We start from the raw sequence: 16,065 nt of genomic DNA on the forward strand, positions 1-16,065 counted from the left end.
CTAACACACTGTGGAATAGTGGGTCTCTTGTGTATTCTGTTTCTTCACCCGATTGGGTTCTGGTCTTTTACAGAGCTTAACTTCTTTGGGAACTACCTTTTTAATGTCTGGTGGAGGAAAGTCTATCTGAAATGTCTAAAGTCCGTTTGAAGACAAAAAAAAAAAAAAAAAGTCAAATGAAACCTTAGCACTCACCGGGCAGAATATATAACAACTTAGCTATATCTTTAGAAATGTTCATTGACATCGTATGTTGGACATCATGCAACTGAGAAGCAGCGAACGCGAGTGTGTAGTTCCAGTTGAGTACCGTCAGCTGTTTTGTGAAGTTGTTTTGACATTTTTAAACTACTCAGACAGCGAACACTATTACGGTTCCTTTCTGCAGAAGATACAATGGCAATTAATACCCATCACTGGCAGGATCGGTCCGAAGGAAAATTCTGGCAGATGTAAGTGTGACTCCCCCTTCCTCCTAAAAAGTAGTGCCAAATTTTTTCTGAGCTTGAATGTGCCACTATTCCTATTAACTGAGCAAAATACATGGCTCTTTTGCCCAACTGGAGTACTTCAATTGTTTTTGAAAATTATATCGTATTAGTAAGAAAATAAATAAAACAGTTGTATTTATTGAAACACATACTCGAACAAATAAACCATCGCCTGTTTTTCACATTCTCGTTTCAATCCCGCCCTGCGTTTTCTGTAAAGTGCACTTTTTTTTCCCGGACAATACAACATTGATACGCATTTAAAACTCCAAAGAATTGAACCATTATAGAAATGTTAAGAGATACGGTCAACATAGCCACTAAAATATGAGCGTGAATAATAACACATAACTGATGTCTACATAAAAATACGTTACTAGGATGGCACGAAGGGCGGGAACGACGGGTGCGTCAGTTGTTTTGCGAAGGAGTTGATTAGCGTCCCTTTCAGCAGCGAGGCTATATGAGACGTGGACCTACTGATTAATAACGTGGAATTCGAACCATATGAGCTCCCGCCGGAAATCGAACCCGGGTCTCCCACGCCAAAGGTGCGTACGCTAACCGCTTGGCCACGAGGGAGCTGTTTTGCGAAGGAGTGAAAGAGCGGTTAATGCATATATTGTAGGCCTAAATTATTTATAATAACAATAAAACGACTAAAATATTTAATAAAACAATCTTCTCAAGCATAAGCTGATGCTACCTTTTTTTTTTCGCTTCCGGCACCCCTTTATTTTACCGCCCTATCTTTCGAATGGGCCTTGCGCCAGCCTTGATCGATCTAATGAAACAGACATTCTTTTGCACCAACTTGGGCAAGTATGTGCTGTAATATTCACTCTGTTATCGAGAAATGTTGCCTGGTAATTTCCTTCAGATTGAACAAGCTGTGGACCTGCATGGTGAATTTGCCCGTTACACTCTGACATTTTTCCACGGCATACAGTCGGATCGCTGCCTCCAGGCCTACAAGCACGAGGGCCGTTTAGAAAGTAAAGAAGGATTGGGTACATGTAAATAAAAACAAAATATATGAAAAGAACTTCATTTACAACAATACTAAACCTAACACTACTTTTCTACGTGATCGTCATTGTTATTGAGACGCTTATCATAACGAGATAAGTTGTTCAGTGCTAATGTTATACTCATCTCCCGCCAATCCCCCCGAAACCCTTTCGCTTTTTAGAAAAGGTATCTCCTGGTAATATTCTCCACTGTAGACGCTATTTCGAACTGCCAGTCAAACGAACATGAGCTTTCATTTTTCTTTAAAATTTCCACGATAAAGCCGTTTCATTCCTGTGTATTACAGCTCATAGTTTCAGACGGCCTGCTTCATTGTTATTAACCAACGGACTCTTGAGTTTTCTATCTTCCATGTATATTATTGCTTCTTCGATTGTGTATATGTAATAATGTTACACAGTAAGATTCCAGTTTGCGTTGCAAGTATTCATACAAATTACCATAACGGCAGGTAGTGCGATGCTAAAGCTTATTTTAAATTGTATTATGTATAACCCCTTAACACCATGGCTAACCTTACGCATAAATAAAATAAGAATTGAATTAAAACACTCTCTTGTTCATTCGAGAAAGATTCAAATGCATACCTTAAACGTGATAAAATTCCCGAAAAGTTGTACGATTCATCTATAAGTAAACAAAAGAATGACCTGCGGAAGGCATCATGCAGAAACACTGATCAAGGAAGCAGCGTCAATCCAAAGATGGCCGCCGCACTGGTGGCATGCACCACTGTAGAGCAGCATTTAAAAATAAAATGGAATCTTAGTCCCACGGTTATGCCGGTTACGCTAAAGAAGACGGGAGCAGCATTTAAAATAATAATAATGGCAAGTATTGAATATTCCCATTTTTAAGCTTCTTGCAGGATGAAAGTGCAGTACAGTAATTCTTTATTCTTTCAAAGTGTAGAAACGGTGTAAAAAGTAGTGTACTTCCCGCGATCGAGCCAAGTAGTGACGAACGAAAACAACACCGCTATTGAAATAGCTACCGTTTTGGAAATGAAATGAAATCTTTGAGTTTTACGTCCCACGTTTATACCGGTTGGGCTAAAAGAGACGGTGGTGATGAGTAATGAATGAAATTGGTGAAATGAAGAAAGTGGGAGGAAACGGGAGAACCCCGAGAAAACCCACTCACATGGTGTTTTTCCACCACAAAGTTCACTTGGCGGGGGCTGGGATCGAACCCGGGACCCCAAACACCAGAGGTGAACGCTCTACCTTGAGCCACCGCGAGCTACCATTTTGGATATTAGTGTTAGTTCAGTACACACTATTTAAGAAGCGGATAAAAGAATGCTAACAAACCCACGTGCGCGAAATAAACGTAAAGATTTCGATAAAATTAAAATATTGATTTCCATTTGTACTTTAAGTCCGTTGTCCATGTGGACTACATTTCAATAAGTTCTGTGCGAGATAGGTGCCACTTCAACAGGCTACTCAATTGAGAGATCGTCGTGTTGACTTTAAGGGCTTTTGCGTCGTTTTCAGGCCGAAGATGGATTTCCGGGTAAAACAGTTACAGGAAATGGAACTTGTGTCCATCGTAATCAGCCTGAATCAGAACAAGGAATGATACCATACCTCGTCCCAAACCCAATAAATTCCACAATCAAACCTTTAGCAGAAAATGGATGGGATGAGAATGCTGTTATTTTGGAACATAACATGGTAAAGAGAGCAATGACCAGTACTTCATTTTGAGATTACACAGAAATAATCTTACGGTTAGTCCTACAATCAAGAGTAAACAAAACAAGGAATTCTGAATTAAGGTATTTGGCTGCTTCATGACAACTGATCGCATTCATCCTGTTTAACGATGACCAGAATCCAGGAATTCTAGTGTTTCACATACCCGTCCTATTCTCCAGATCTCACCCCAGTGACTGTCATGTTTTCAGGACACTCAGAGGCAATGGAGGAGAGGCATTTCCGAAGCGATGAAAAGGTCAAAACAGTGGCGCACCAATGGCTACAGTTTCATTTTTTTTTTTTCACTGGGGATCCAAGCACTTACAAAATGATTAAGTATGGGCGTTGCACTTCATGATGACTGTCGAAAAATAAGGTATTTTATAATTTGCCAGTAATAAATATATGGTTTTCATTGAACCATCCCCATTCGGATCTCCAAGACGGGAATATCTTGCGAAGGACCGTTGGACGAGAGAATAACCATATGGGGAAGATTTATAGAGAAAGAAATACAAACTAGAGCAAAAGGTTTGATACAGGGAGGGAAATTAGAAAAATCTTCAAGAAAGGAAGAAAATAAAAATGTAGTAGGAGTTTGTGAAGTTAGATGGGAAGATAATGGGAAGTCGAACAGCGAAGATTATAGAATGTTTTACTCTTGTATGAAAACGGCGGTCATAATCGTGTAGGAATAATTCTTGTTAAGAGCTTAAATGTGAAGGTAATGAAAATATGATCTAGTGGTAATACATATACCGGTACGCACAGATGATTTTGAATACAACTGAAGGAGTAGAGGAAAATTGAGAAAATAGAAGAAATTATAGACAGCGAGAAGAAGAGTGCATGCAAATAAGGTTTAGGGGAAAGAAATAAAAGAGAGGGGTTGGTCAATTTCTGTATTCAGAATTCACTAGTAATTGGAAACACGTAGTTCAATCAGCACCAAAGATTATGATATACATGGAAATCCTCAATAGGCGGCCGAAGATATCAGATAATCATGTTATGATTCAGAACATATACCGAAATATCTTGAACGCGAAGACGCTTCCCGGGGCTGACCTTTTCTCTGATCATAATCTTGACCTAGACGAAGTGGATATTCAACTGAAAAAATGTAGGTAGAAGAAAAGTAGGCAGGATGATGTTGAATACTGAAAAGTTGAAAAACTAGAAAGTAAGAAATCTTTTCATTGAAAAATTAAAGAAAAATCCTCAAACGAGGAAAGGATAGGTGCAGGTAGTAACAGACGGTGGGAGCATATTAAGAGCCTGCCTTACTAAAAATAGTGCGAAATTTACCATTTTTCTTTTGCTTGTTTATTTATCGGTGAAAGGAGATAATGAAATACAAGTCACCACAATCATAGATAATGCTATTCTACAATAGAAAATATGAACCTGAAGAATGTTCAGTGTTGCCATCCATAGAAATTACAGTGTTGCCAGAAAAACAATTTCCCTAAAATCTAAGTTAAGGCAGCGAGTAGAGGAACAAACTCTATTGCATTTGGTTACGTATCATATTGTTTTGGTTTCCTGTGAACTACTTTTCAAATAATAGTTGTATTTAGTTTGTAATAAAAAAATAGTTTTAACATAGTTATTAAAACTAAATAATAATGTTAATTAAAAAGTAGTTCACAAGAAACCAAACCATCATGATACGTAATCAAATGCAGTTGAGTTCGTTACTCGACTCGCTGTATTAACTTAGATTTTAGGGAAATTGTTTTTCTGGCAACACTGATTTCTATGGATGGCAACAGTGAACATTCTTCAGATTCATATTTTCTGTTGTAGAATAACATTATCTATGATTGTGGTAACCTGCATTTCATTATCGCCTTTCACCGATGAATAAACAAGCAAAAGAAAAATGGTAAATTTTGCATTATTTTTAGTAAGGCAGGCTCTTAAACGTTGCATACAGCAGATCGTAGAAGTAGGTTACCGCGAAAACAAAACTAAGAAACCATGGATTACAGAAAAGATGTTGCAGAAAATAAGGGAAAGAAAGGCGTGGAAAGATGTTGATATTGATGCAGGAAGTGAAACAACGAGTTAAGGGGAAGAAACTACAAGCAAGAGTGTGCTATTTTACCCGCCCTGTTTTTCTTCCATTCACAATCTTCTGATCGACAGAGGTAACGAAGTCAAATTAAGAAAGGAGGTATTAGCGGGAATCTTGCTTCCTTAGCTCGTCTAGAGGTATGCTAATGTTAATAAAAGATTTTTAAAAAGTCAGGATCCATATATTTCGGAGGAATACTTCCTCTTTTCTGTCTGTTTCTCCAGCCTATTAAAGGAAATATATACATAAAACCAAGGATGACAAAATAGGGGAAAGAATAGCAGCTTTACATAAAAATTGGAAATTTCCCTGGTATAACCATTTATTGACTTTTTAATTTTAAAAAAAGTGGCATGAGGTTACTCGCTCCGTAACCCGTAAGCGTTCCTAAAGGTAGAAGCCTCTACTATTAGGCTTTCTGTCTCCTATCAAGCACCTCTAATTCCCTAAAGATACCTCAATTTCCTACGGATTCGAACAGGAATGCAAGCCTCGCTCTAGCCTATGCGAATTGCTAAGTCTGTACAATCATCAGAGAACCTCATCGAAATTCTCCTCCCGGCGAGCACCAAAGAAGGTAACTACCCAAGTAGCTCTCACAGAACCAGCCGCTAGCAAAATTATTATTAATAATAATAATAATAATAATAATAATAATAATAATAATAATAATAATAACAAAGCTCTTCTATCGAAACAACTCACACCATCACTCTTAGAAGTGTAATAACCTAGGTATAATCATGATCAATTTTAATGAAGCCCCATGTCATGTTTTGAAAGTCAAATCGGTAAAAATTTGTTTGAATGCTAGAAACAGAAGAAAGACAGCCGACGTATCTTCTGAAGCTGTATGAAGCTTTTTTTCTCCTTAGTTTTCCAACGATAAAATTTAATTTTCTACCAGTGGGACTTGCCTCAAGAGCTGCCACTGCTGTGAAGCTTTTATGTTTTCTTGCTAATATCTGTGTTCAACCATAAACAATATTGAGAAGCTAAGCTCTTAAATCACGTTTATTAACCCATGTGAGTGCATGATGTCACTCCGAATCGTTAATACTTTGTGATTACAGTTCACACGTGCTTCCAGTTTATATAATGGAAACATGGCCATGTATTTTGTTTTCCTTTATCTAAATTCATTGATACTCTCCTCAAATTTATTGATAAAATACAAATAAGTAAACGATCCAAATCTGTATAATGCTTCTGTTACCAAAAACGACAGCTATACATGTATCATAAAGGTATTCAGTGATAAATCATGTCTGTAAAAAATGACCTCATAGCCTATATCTGGAAGTTTGTTAAAACGAAGTTAATTAATATTTTATATACGAGGGGAAGTCAAAAAATTAAAGTGACTTTTCAGAAAATTTACTTTTATCTAATGATAGAAAACCGAAACATACATTATTTTTCTACATATTCTCCCAGAACTTCAACGCACTTTTCACAAGGTTTCACAAGTTTCTTTGATTCCGTCGGGAAAAAAGTTTTTCGGTTTCGGCTGTAACCAATTTTGTACCACATCAATGACTTATGCATCGGTTGCAAATCATCTTCCCCTTAGCGCTTCGTATATCTTGCTTCACGATAAACAGCTGTCACCATTAGGGATGGCCGGATCCGGATTTAGCCGGATTCGATTGGTTCCGGATCCCAGATCTTATCCAAACCCGCATCCCCCCCAAATTGTGATTAACTTGAATGTCTAAAATTCGCCGAAAGTAATTTCATGAAGTCCTGACAGTGAAGAAGAAAACAAAATTAAGATGAATATTGACAATCTATTTGTCTCTTTCATTCTACTCTAAAGATCAAATGCTTGCCTTACTAAAAATAAATCTGATTTGATCCGGATGAGAGTTCGAATGTCTAATCTAGGTCCTCCCGGTTTCAGGACCGAGGTGAAATACACACATATATATATTTGAAACTGAAATACAAAACTCGAATATTTAAAATTCCTCAAGAGACTTATTTCATTGACAGTTAAGAACACAAAAGAGTTAAGACAAGTATTAATTAGTTTTAACGTCTGTTTATCTTGCTGAGTCTGCTCAAAATATCAAATGTATACCTTACAATTAGATTTAATAATTATTTAGTAAATCACAATATGAGCACCGAGAATAAACTATGAATTTTAGTGCCCCTTCTAGATTTGAAATTTCGAATTCATACATAGAATCAGGCTGAAAGATAAATATTTGAGATCTGGAAACCGAAACATGTGTAGTACCAAGATCGTAGCCGTTGTAATGCGAGCGGAAGGCACTTGCACTAATTCCGCGTGTACTTTGGGGAACACGAGAAACTGAGAAAACATAAATATTCTTTTTTCAGAGGCAAGTCGCGCTTTAACATGACTTTTCATGAGTGTTGTGTTCAAATGCGAAAACTGTAATGGCGACTTGTTTAAAATAAAGGCCTTTTCATTTTTAACAAAGTTAGGTACTTTCACATTGAATAAAAATTAGCAAAGCACATTCCACTGATTAGAGTGCTAATTCTTATGGAAGCTTTCACATTGAACCGGAACCATTTCCTTATGTGGATTTCGGATTGCCACAATTCACCTTGCTGAAAGACGTGGTTTATCAGGAGGTCTGCCAAGATTCTTTTGGACTTAGCCTGTAGACTGCTTCTGGTCTAAATTATTCCCATATAACAAAACTAACCATATATATAGTTGATTCGCAATAAGTTAAAATATCACTAATTGACCTTAAGGAGATAATCGCGATTTAAATATTCGTAAATCAGAAGAGGTGTGAAAGTTAAGCGTTAAAACAAATCCGATAATTCCGGAATGAAGAGATTTATATGCAACCTAATCATAGCAATAAAACTCCTTTTATGTAACATTCTCAAAGCTAAGATTAACAGTTGTCTTCTTGAAGAGGGTTTACGGCAGCATAGAAAATTATAAATCAATTATTATAATTAGTACCTCTGACAGCCCCGCATTTCACATCACCATCGCCCTTCATCCTGACAAGTGGGCAATTCACTTACCCACAATGACTTTTCAGGCTTTCCAGTAACATCAATATCTCAGTTTGGGTTTGGGGACCATGCTTCTGTGAACCTTGACTATCACCATCAGCAGATATTAGAGAATCGGAACTTATTCTGTACTAGATAATATGGGTAATTATAGCTTTTCATGTATAGAAGACTGAGAGTGTACGGTATTATCGCAGGAAATATTTGATACATAAGACTTAGATTGCCAGTAATCAGTCACCTTAAATGTCCTATGGCTTAGCCGAGAAAACCAGACAGTCATAGTCGAGTGGTCTGCGGCATTAGGCTGTGGTTCGTTTGCTGTGAATGTCTTGGATTCAAATTCCGCTTCAGGCATAGGTGTTTTTAACTTTCCTCGTTTACTTCTATGTCTGTGGTGTCGTGATGGTTACAGTGCAATCCGTGCAATGCGTTCAGCAGGTTAAATAATTTGATAAAAAGCTGTTACCTTTATATATATATATATATATATATATATATATATATATATATATATATATATATATAATATATATATATATATATAATATATATATAATATAATATTATATATATATATATATATATATATATATATATATATATATATATATATATATATATATATATATATATATATATATATATAATATTATATATATAAAACACGGGTTAGCGCGTGTCTTTGGTGTCCGTGGTCATGGATTCAATTCTCGGAGAGGCACTCAACAATTTCGGTGTTGACCCAGCATCGTGAGGACAATTGGAGGGTTATCTGAAGTGAGAGGTAGCGGACTCGCGTCTAGAAAGCCGGCATTAGGGACTTGGGGTGTCAATGCGTTGACTACACATCCCCACTGTGAACGTAAGCCCTCTGGTAGGAACCAAAGGACTGTCGTGCCAAGAGTTTAGTTTGCTTTAATTATCATAAATGCCTTCTTTATTATTAAATTTTATCCAATATTTTCCTTTCAACTGGTTTGCGAAACTCAGAGCTAGCTACTTTTCTTTTTAATTCATGTTCATAATTAGCACAACTAATCACTAAGGAAAAACAATCTTTTCAATAAAATTAGTCTCGCGTCTTTCATAGCTCTAAGTTTAGTTATTTTTAGCTTTTGTTTTTATGAAGGGCGTTTTATCATTTCCTCCTAGTTTTCCCTATTTTTTCTAGTTTTACCTATGTTCCTTTGCAGGGACATTGTGCCTATATGCACGTGCTTAGTGTATTCGTTTACAAAAGCGGGCCTTTTTTCCTGCCACTATAGAAAGTAAGAGTGTCCTGTATCAGAGAAATATTAATTGACGTATGTAAGTGAATATATCTGTAATGAGGTCATAATTACTCAGTGTTTGCATCGTACATAGTTTCCTCATCCTCATTAATCTCTTCACCCCCGTTTCCTGAATTCCAGTTCTAGTATTCTTTCTTGAGCAAGGCCCATTTAATGAGGGACTGATGTTTCATGTAGGCTTCTTAACTATAACACCAGCAATAAAGAAAGTAGGGCTTAATTTGCACTAAATTTAGAACATTACATTAATTATTAGCTAAATAATAATACGGAGCTAGCTTAGGCTAGTTGTTAGGATTCTTGCTTCGCAATTGGGTAATACCGGGTTCGAATTTGGAGATCAGCCATCCTGACTGAGGATTTTCCAGGATTGTTCCTCAGTTATACTGGGCAAATTCTAGGTTAGTACCTTGATCTAAGGTTCTGGAGACCTTCCATTCCTTTTCCAATGTTGTTTTCATCTGTTGATTACTACAGTGTAAAGTGGTCTCTTTTGATGTATCTAGTAGATTATAGTAAATAAACAATAACGACGTAATATATCTTCACGAAACGTGTGGGTTAATTTAACTACAGCCTTACAGTCCCAATAGATAGCTAAAGTTTTAATATCAATTTCCTGACTTTTAAATACTATTTTCATATTGTTTTAGCTTTCAATTGTTTGATGTATGTTCCCATCGAGAATTGAACCTGACATCACATGAACAAATGCCAATATGTTAAATATTTTTGAACACTTTAATATACAAAACACAAAACGCTTCAACGATACGATGCATAACTGTTTGGTTACGTCCTGCAATGTATGATTACAAATACCTGGAGGGTGAAGAAAAAATAACCGAAATCTTTTTATTTACTCCTTCAACAAACCCCGACCTTAGAAGGGCAAGCCATAAGTTAGGTGATAGTCATACAACGAATACTTTTATTAATACTAATAATACTACACAATCATATCGCTCTCCTGAAGTTCTCGTGTGTATGTTCAAAAAATCATCTGTTGTTCCACGCCAACCACTCTATATTTTTTTGTTGTACCTTCGAATGAAAGATGTTCATTATTACATTTGTTGATGATTGGACTCTAGAGAGTCAGAAACTACAATTAGTAGAGTTTTTGTCTAGTATTCTTGCGATTAGAAGGGCTTTATCTAAAAGCTATTTCATTTGTGTATGAGAAAATAATAAAGTTTATTTTCTAAGAATAAAATAAATATTTTCAATGTGAAGCTAACATTAAGTTTCGAAGAGGAGCTACACAGAAGAATTTGTTTCTATTTACATCAATTTGCAGACAGTTCACTATACTCTGAAATGGGAAGAAGTCAAACTTGGAAACATTTTACTAAAGAGACTTCGACAGAAAGTGCAACATGTAAATATTGCAAGATTAAAATAAAATAAACAAAGGTAGCACAAACGTGTTACGGAAACATTTAAAAGCATAGCAACCTACTATATTAGTGAATCCGAAAAAAGTTTTGACGAATTTTAGATATTCAATTTTATCATCACAATTTCAGATGTAGGTTTGGATACGAATCAAGATATCCGAGATTCGAATTTCAGATCCGGATCTTATTGGGTCCGGGATATCCGGATCCGAAATTTTTGGCCATCCCTAGTCACCATACTGGGCGTGCATTCGACTAATAATTTTCCCAGGTTTAACACCTTCCAAAAACAAAAAGCGATCACTGCTCTCATTTCCTCCTTGGTGTATATCAACAAGTGAGCTGCCATGTTTAACAGTCTGCTACACTCCAACGACTAACGCGGTAATACGAGTGACACGTTGCATAGAAGTGTTGCAGACACTAATTAAGCGCTGGATACTAGCAATGTTACCAAACCCTAGTGCGAGAAATTGCGTCCCTTTACTTTTTGACTTTCCCCCGTATACAGTATATAATTTATTTTACTGTGATATATAAATTTCTTAGCCCAAAACAGTAAGGTTGATTTGTTAATGTCCCCTTCGGCATTGAGCCTATTTCATCAAACATGGATTTGCAGATTGACATATGATCTGTCCCCACTGGGAATCGAACCCGAGTCACGAACATGGTCTAAGTAAGTCCAGAAATTAAAATTACAAGCCTTCCAGGATTGGAAGCATTTGAAAAATGTTAACGCACTTTTATTTTTAACGTCGTAAAACCATTTGCAAAAGTTTATGGAATTTCAGTTTCATATTTTGCAGAAGATGATATACTGTACTTGCTATGGACGTTTCCTTAGTTATTTAATCTTAGGTAGAAAGAAGTAACCTGGAAATTATATTACGTATGGCAATGTCACGATGAGAAAACATGTTTCCGAAGACGGAAATTGCGTGAAATGGCGTAAGGGAAAGAAATGTTCCACGCGATAGTAAAACCAAATAAAGTAATCTTCAGATAGTTATGTAATCAGTATGACGAGTCCCAGAATTAAGATAAAATTTTACTGTTTTCATTGTAATTTGTTGGCTGTTCAAACAAACAACAACAAAAAAAAAAGAAAGAAAAAAAAGAAAAAGAAAAATGAGCAGCAAAAATGTAGCTGAGTTTTTGGGTGCCTGAACCATTCCTCATTAAAATAAATTTTTAAAAGCAAATTAAAAAGAAAAAGGAACAATTGTTAACGTTAATCCTGTCAATGCGCACCCCGAAGTATATTTTAAAATAATGCTGTGAATTAATTTTACTTGACTGGTGGACGAGACAGTATACAAGCGCGAACACTTCAGCATTCACTCGAATGTGGAGTCACCTATTCCTTATGCAACCCACAACACTAGAAAGTGTTGTTGGTTGAAAACTATACAGGGAGTAAAGAAGTCGTGAATGGGTGAAATAGCGATTTGGAGGAAATAGACGAGATCTAAGAGAATTGTGTAATTGCAGACACTACTTGTAGTAGCAATAGGTCAGAGAGAGAAATTAACATTTTTCCTCCTTTTTAGACCTCTGTCATTAATCTCCATTTTTATTCATTCGTCTGAAGAAAATGTCTATATAGTTTCATGATAGAATTAAAACTTGAAAGTTATTTCTCCATCGCACTCGTCCATCTTCAAATGTTTAAAACTCTCAGGAGAACTTGTCTTCAGAAAAGCCTATGTCTTCAGTAATACGAGCATACAAAGAAAAATTGTAACCCGATCATTGATAACATAAGATTTGAATCTATTGTATGCCTCAATCCATATATTTTGTATACATGTATCATTGTGTGGCTGATTCGTGTTGCAGCACAGTAATATAAAGCCGATCTACGTGACACTGTAATTATTTACTGAAAATACAAAGTTGCATGAATTATTTGCCTATTCGACATATTGAATCCTTTACTCTAGAATGTAGTTGCGTAATTGAAATCTTGCCTGAAGTGAGGGAAGAAAGTCACATTCTTGTTTGTGTAAATTCTTGGTTCGTAGCTTAGAAAGAATGCTGGCCAACCATTATTTCAACATCGCGTTTACAATTACACTCAAAAGAATGTTAAGATAAGCGACTGTCTTGGCTAAATTTGAGACTTTCCTCTTAAGTATCTCCTCATCCATCAGATTTAGGAATTTAGGATTTAGATTTCTCGGCTTTCGATATCTAAGGCCATTTAACCCGTCTAGCTTGAGGGATGACGTCCCTCAGCGAGGGCAGTAAACGAGGAAAAGGAAGAATTGGGGAAGGGAGAAAGCGACCTGAGGCGTATAAGTTAGGTACCACCCCGGCATTTGCCTGGTGTGAATGAGGAAAACATTCAGGGTGGCTGGCCTGAAAAAGAGTTTTACACTTTTTCTACCGAATGCCCCACCGGGAGTCGAACCCGGGACCGCTCGTGTCATTCATCAGATCTTCTAGTCTCGTGTAAGTATGATAAAAATTATTCTGTTTAACAATATATATAAATGAACGGTTATTTTCTACGCTTTACGAAAGGTCCTGGATTCTGCTGTATTAAAATATCGTAAGGAAACCGAAAGAGTGAAAAATGTATGACTGTATCGAGAATCGACTTTCCGGCTTACTGCCCCGGTGCGTTAATCACTACGCTAGCCAGTCTAATTCTTGACCAACCACTTATCATTCACTCTTGAGATTCGTGGTGAGTTGAACATAGATAGTACTGAAGTCACATGAACTCGACCATAATTGCATGTGTTCGGACAGCGCAGTGTCTATATTGATGAATACCCTTGACGGTTGAATTACAGGGTTTATACACTACTTGGAAAACCTGAAAATCTCAGGGAAATTGATTTTGGAAGAAAAAAATCCTGAATAATTCAGGGAAATCGATCATATCTAGTAAAAAACGTGGAAATATCAGGGAAATTGAGTTGAATATTTTTGTATATTTTGAATGTATTCAAGTATGGAAAAAAGTATTTACTTAATTCCCTTAGTAGGCTTTTCAACTTAAATTTTATTTATATTTTAATTAATTTATTTTCTTCTGACTCAATATTTAATTGCAATTTATTGGGGAGAAGGGTGGCCATTCTTAAGTATATAGATATATTATTCTTAAAATCTATGTGTTCTCTTACTGTTAGTTTCTTGCACTAGACCTGGAAATTGCAAAATTAATACTGGAAAACCTGAAAAATTCAGGGAAATTGAGTTAAATATTTTTGTATGAACCCTGAATTAGATTTGTAGTTATGGTAGGGATCTGAGCACTGACCTTAATAATGGCAATAATGATGAGAAAGGGATGTCTTCCTTTTTCCAATTTATCATCTTTACTAAAGATTTATTTCAAGGTTTTTCCGTTAGTTCCACGAGACAAACTCTGGAATGGTAACTCAGATCAAACACTAACAACCAAGTTTCAATATAAAATGTATTTTCAGCTATTAGAGGTCTTTATTACGTTCATCTTTTATAATGTATATATATTTTACATAAATTAATGTTTTCCGACTGGAGCACATGCAACTGTCTCTTTATGCGTCTGTCTTCTTGGCGCGCAATTAATGATAGTTATTCTGTGTAGAATTAGAATAATTCCAAAGTCACTAAATATAATGGAAAAATTTTGAAGATGTTAGGGTCAAATGTGATGCTCCTACTGCAAGTTACTAGATCTTTAAAAAAAAAAAATGAAGTGGTGTGTCAGTTCGAAGCGCATTTGCAAAATTCCATTGCAATTTAATGAACAGTTTAGTTGTAGTTTATCAAGATCATCAGGATATACTATGGCCTAATTTAATTCTTATTAAACCCACAATTAAAAGCATCTGTACAATGGTCTTTGTACGATACTGGTAATCACTCTAATTTCAGTTACGTATTTTGTCAATAATACATACAATCAATAAATTCCCGCAAAATAACTAATTTAGTACAGTTTCTAAAGCTGTTGTTGAAAATAAATCCTTGTATTTCAATTATGTCCTAACTTCATTGTGGCTACGTAGTTATTGACAAAATATTAAGATTCTAGAAACATGTACAGAAGTAGGTTTTGTGCATCCAGTTATGACAGTAAATATAAATTGTCATTCATTTTATTTATTTTTTTAAGTTTGACTTGCATTAATGCTTCTAGTGTGATGATGTGTGATGCTATTACAAGTATTTTTGTGTCCTTAATATTATTGTTTTTGTTTCACTAGCTTTCAAGTTCCAAGAGAACCTGTTGAAGACGATGCTGCAGATCGAGAACACGTTCTTTGCATTGGCAGAAACCTGCCAAAGGAATTGCCTTATTATCTGTGACAGAGGAGCTATGGACGCTTCAGCTTGTAAGTAAAACATATTGTGTGTTAAAACGAGCTAGATTGAGTTCTCGGAGGTTATCCTAAATTCTGTTAGGTATGATTTGGATTTTTCAATAAACGTGAAATGTGGTATGGGATTCAATTCGGCTTTGTCTGTGAAACCAAACTTTTGATACAAAATTGATGAGTGCTATAACTTTGTGCTTCCAGATTCGGTAACCAATGGAGGCATGTAATTGTTGTAAGCGATTTCGAGAAAGTTATTTGTCTTAAGTAGCTAACTCTGGTCTAGAAACGAAAAATGTTGGCAATATAGAAGTCACATGTGCTGATCAGACCAAATAACTGTTTTCTCTTGGTGTTATACGAGCATATTTACTCATACATCATCAAACTGTAGTTTAGATTTTTTTTTTTTTTTTTTTTTGTAACTTCATTTTAATTGTAGTTTAATGTCCCTTTTTCAGGAACGAGGCTTTTTGAGGTGGACCCTAACCATACTGCTTAAAGTGAGATCCAAATCCCTTCTGATTCGTGCACGAAACCTACAGGATGAACCATAAATCTTAGTACAGTAGATTATTTTGGAAACAAACATGATTAAAGCAAATCTGACTAGCGGAGGGTGGATTTCGGTAAAGGAGCTACCGATTGATGTATGCGTGGTGAATGGATGCCATCTTGGATCCAGGTTATTTTTTTGAAATGAGAAGGTAGGCATGAGACACATCAATTA

At 35.9% G+C, this 16,065-nt stretch overlaps 1 protein-coding gene across 3 annotated transcripts in view; it reads left to right on the forward strand.

The window, feature by feature from the left end:
- The window catches only part of Ttd14 (TRPL translocation defect 14), a 171,507-nt gene that overhangs the window by 106,039 nt on the left and 49,403 nt on the right, over window positions 1–16,065 (forward strand). For all 3 annotated transcript variants that reach the window (XM_081770493.1, XM_081770494.1, XM_081770497.1), the window contains one exon: window positions 15,225–15,353. In XM_081770493.1, the coding sequence (XP_081626619.1) occupies window positions 15,225–15,353 (129 nt within the window). The remainder of the gene's footprint in view (window positions 1–15,224; window positions 15,354–16,065) is intronic.

This window comes from Thermobia domestica, chromosome 9 (assembly GCF_964235325.1).
Source record: "Thermobia domestica chromosome 9, izTheDome1.hap1.1, whole genome shotgun sequence".
Lineage (NCBI taxonomy): Eukaryota > Metazoa > Arthropoda > Insecta > Zygentoma > Lepismatidae > Thermobia > Thermobia domestica.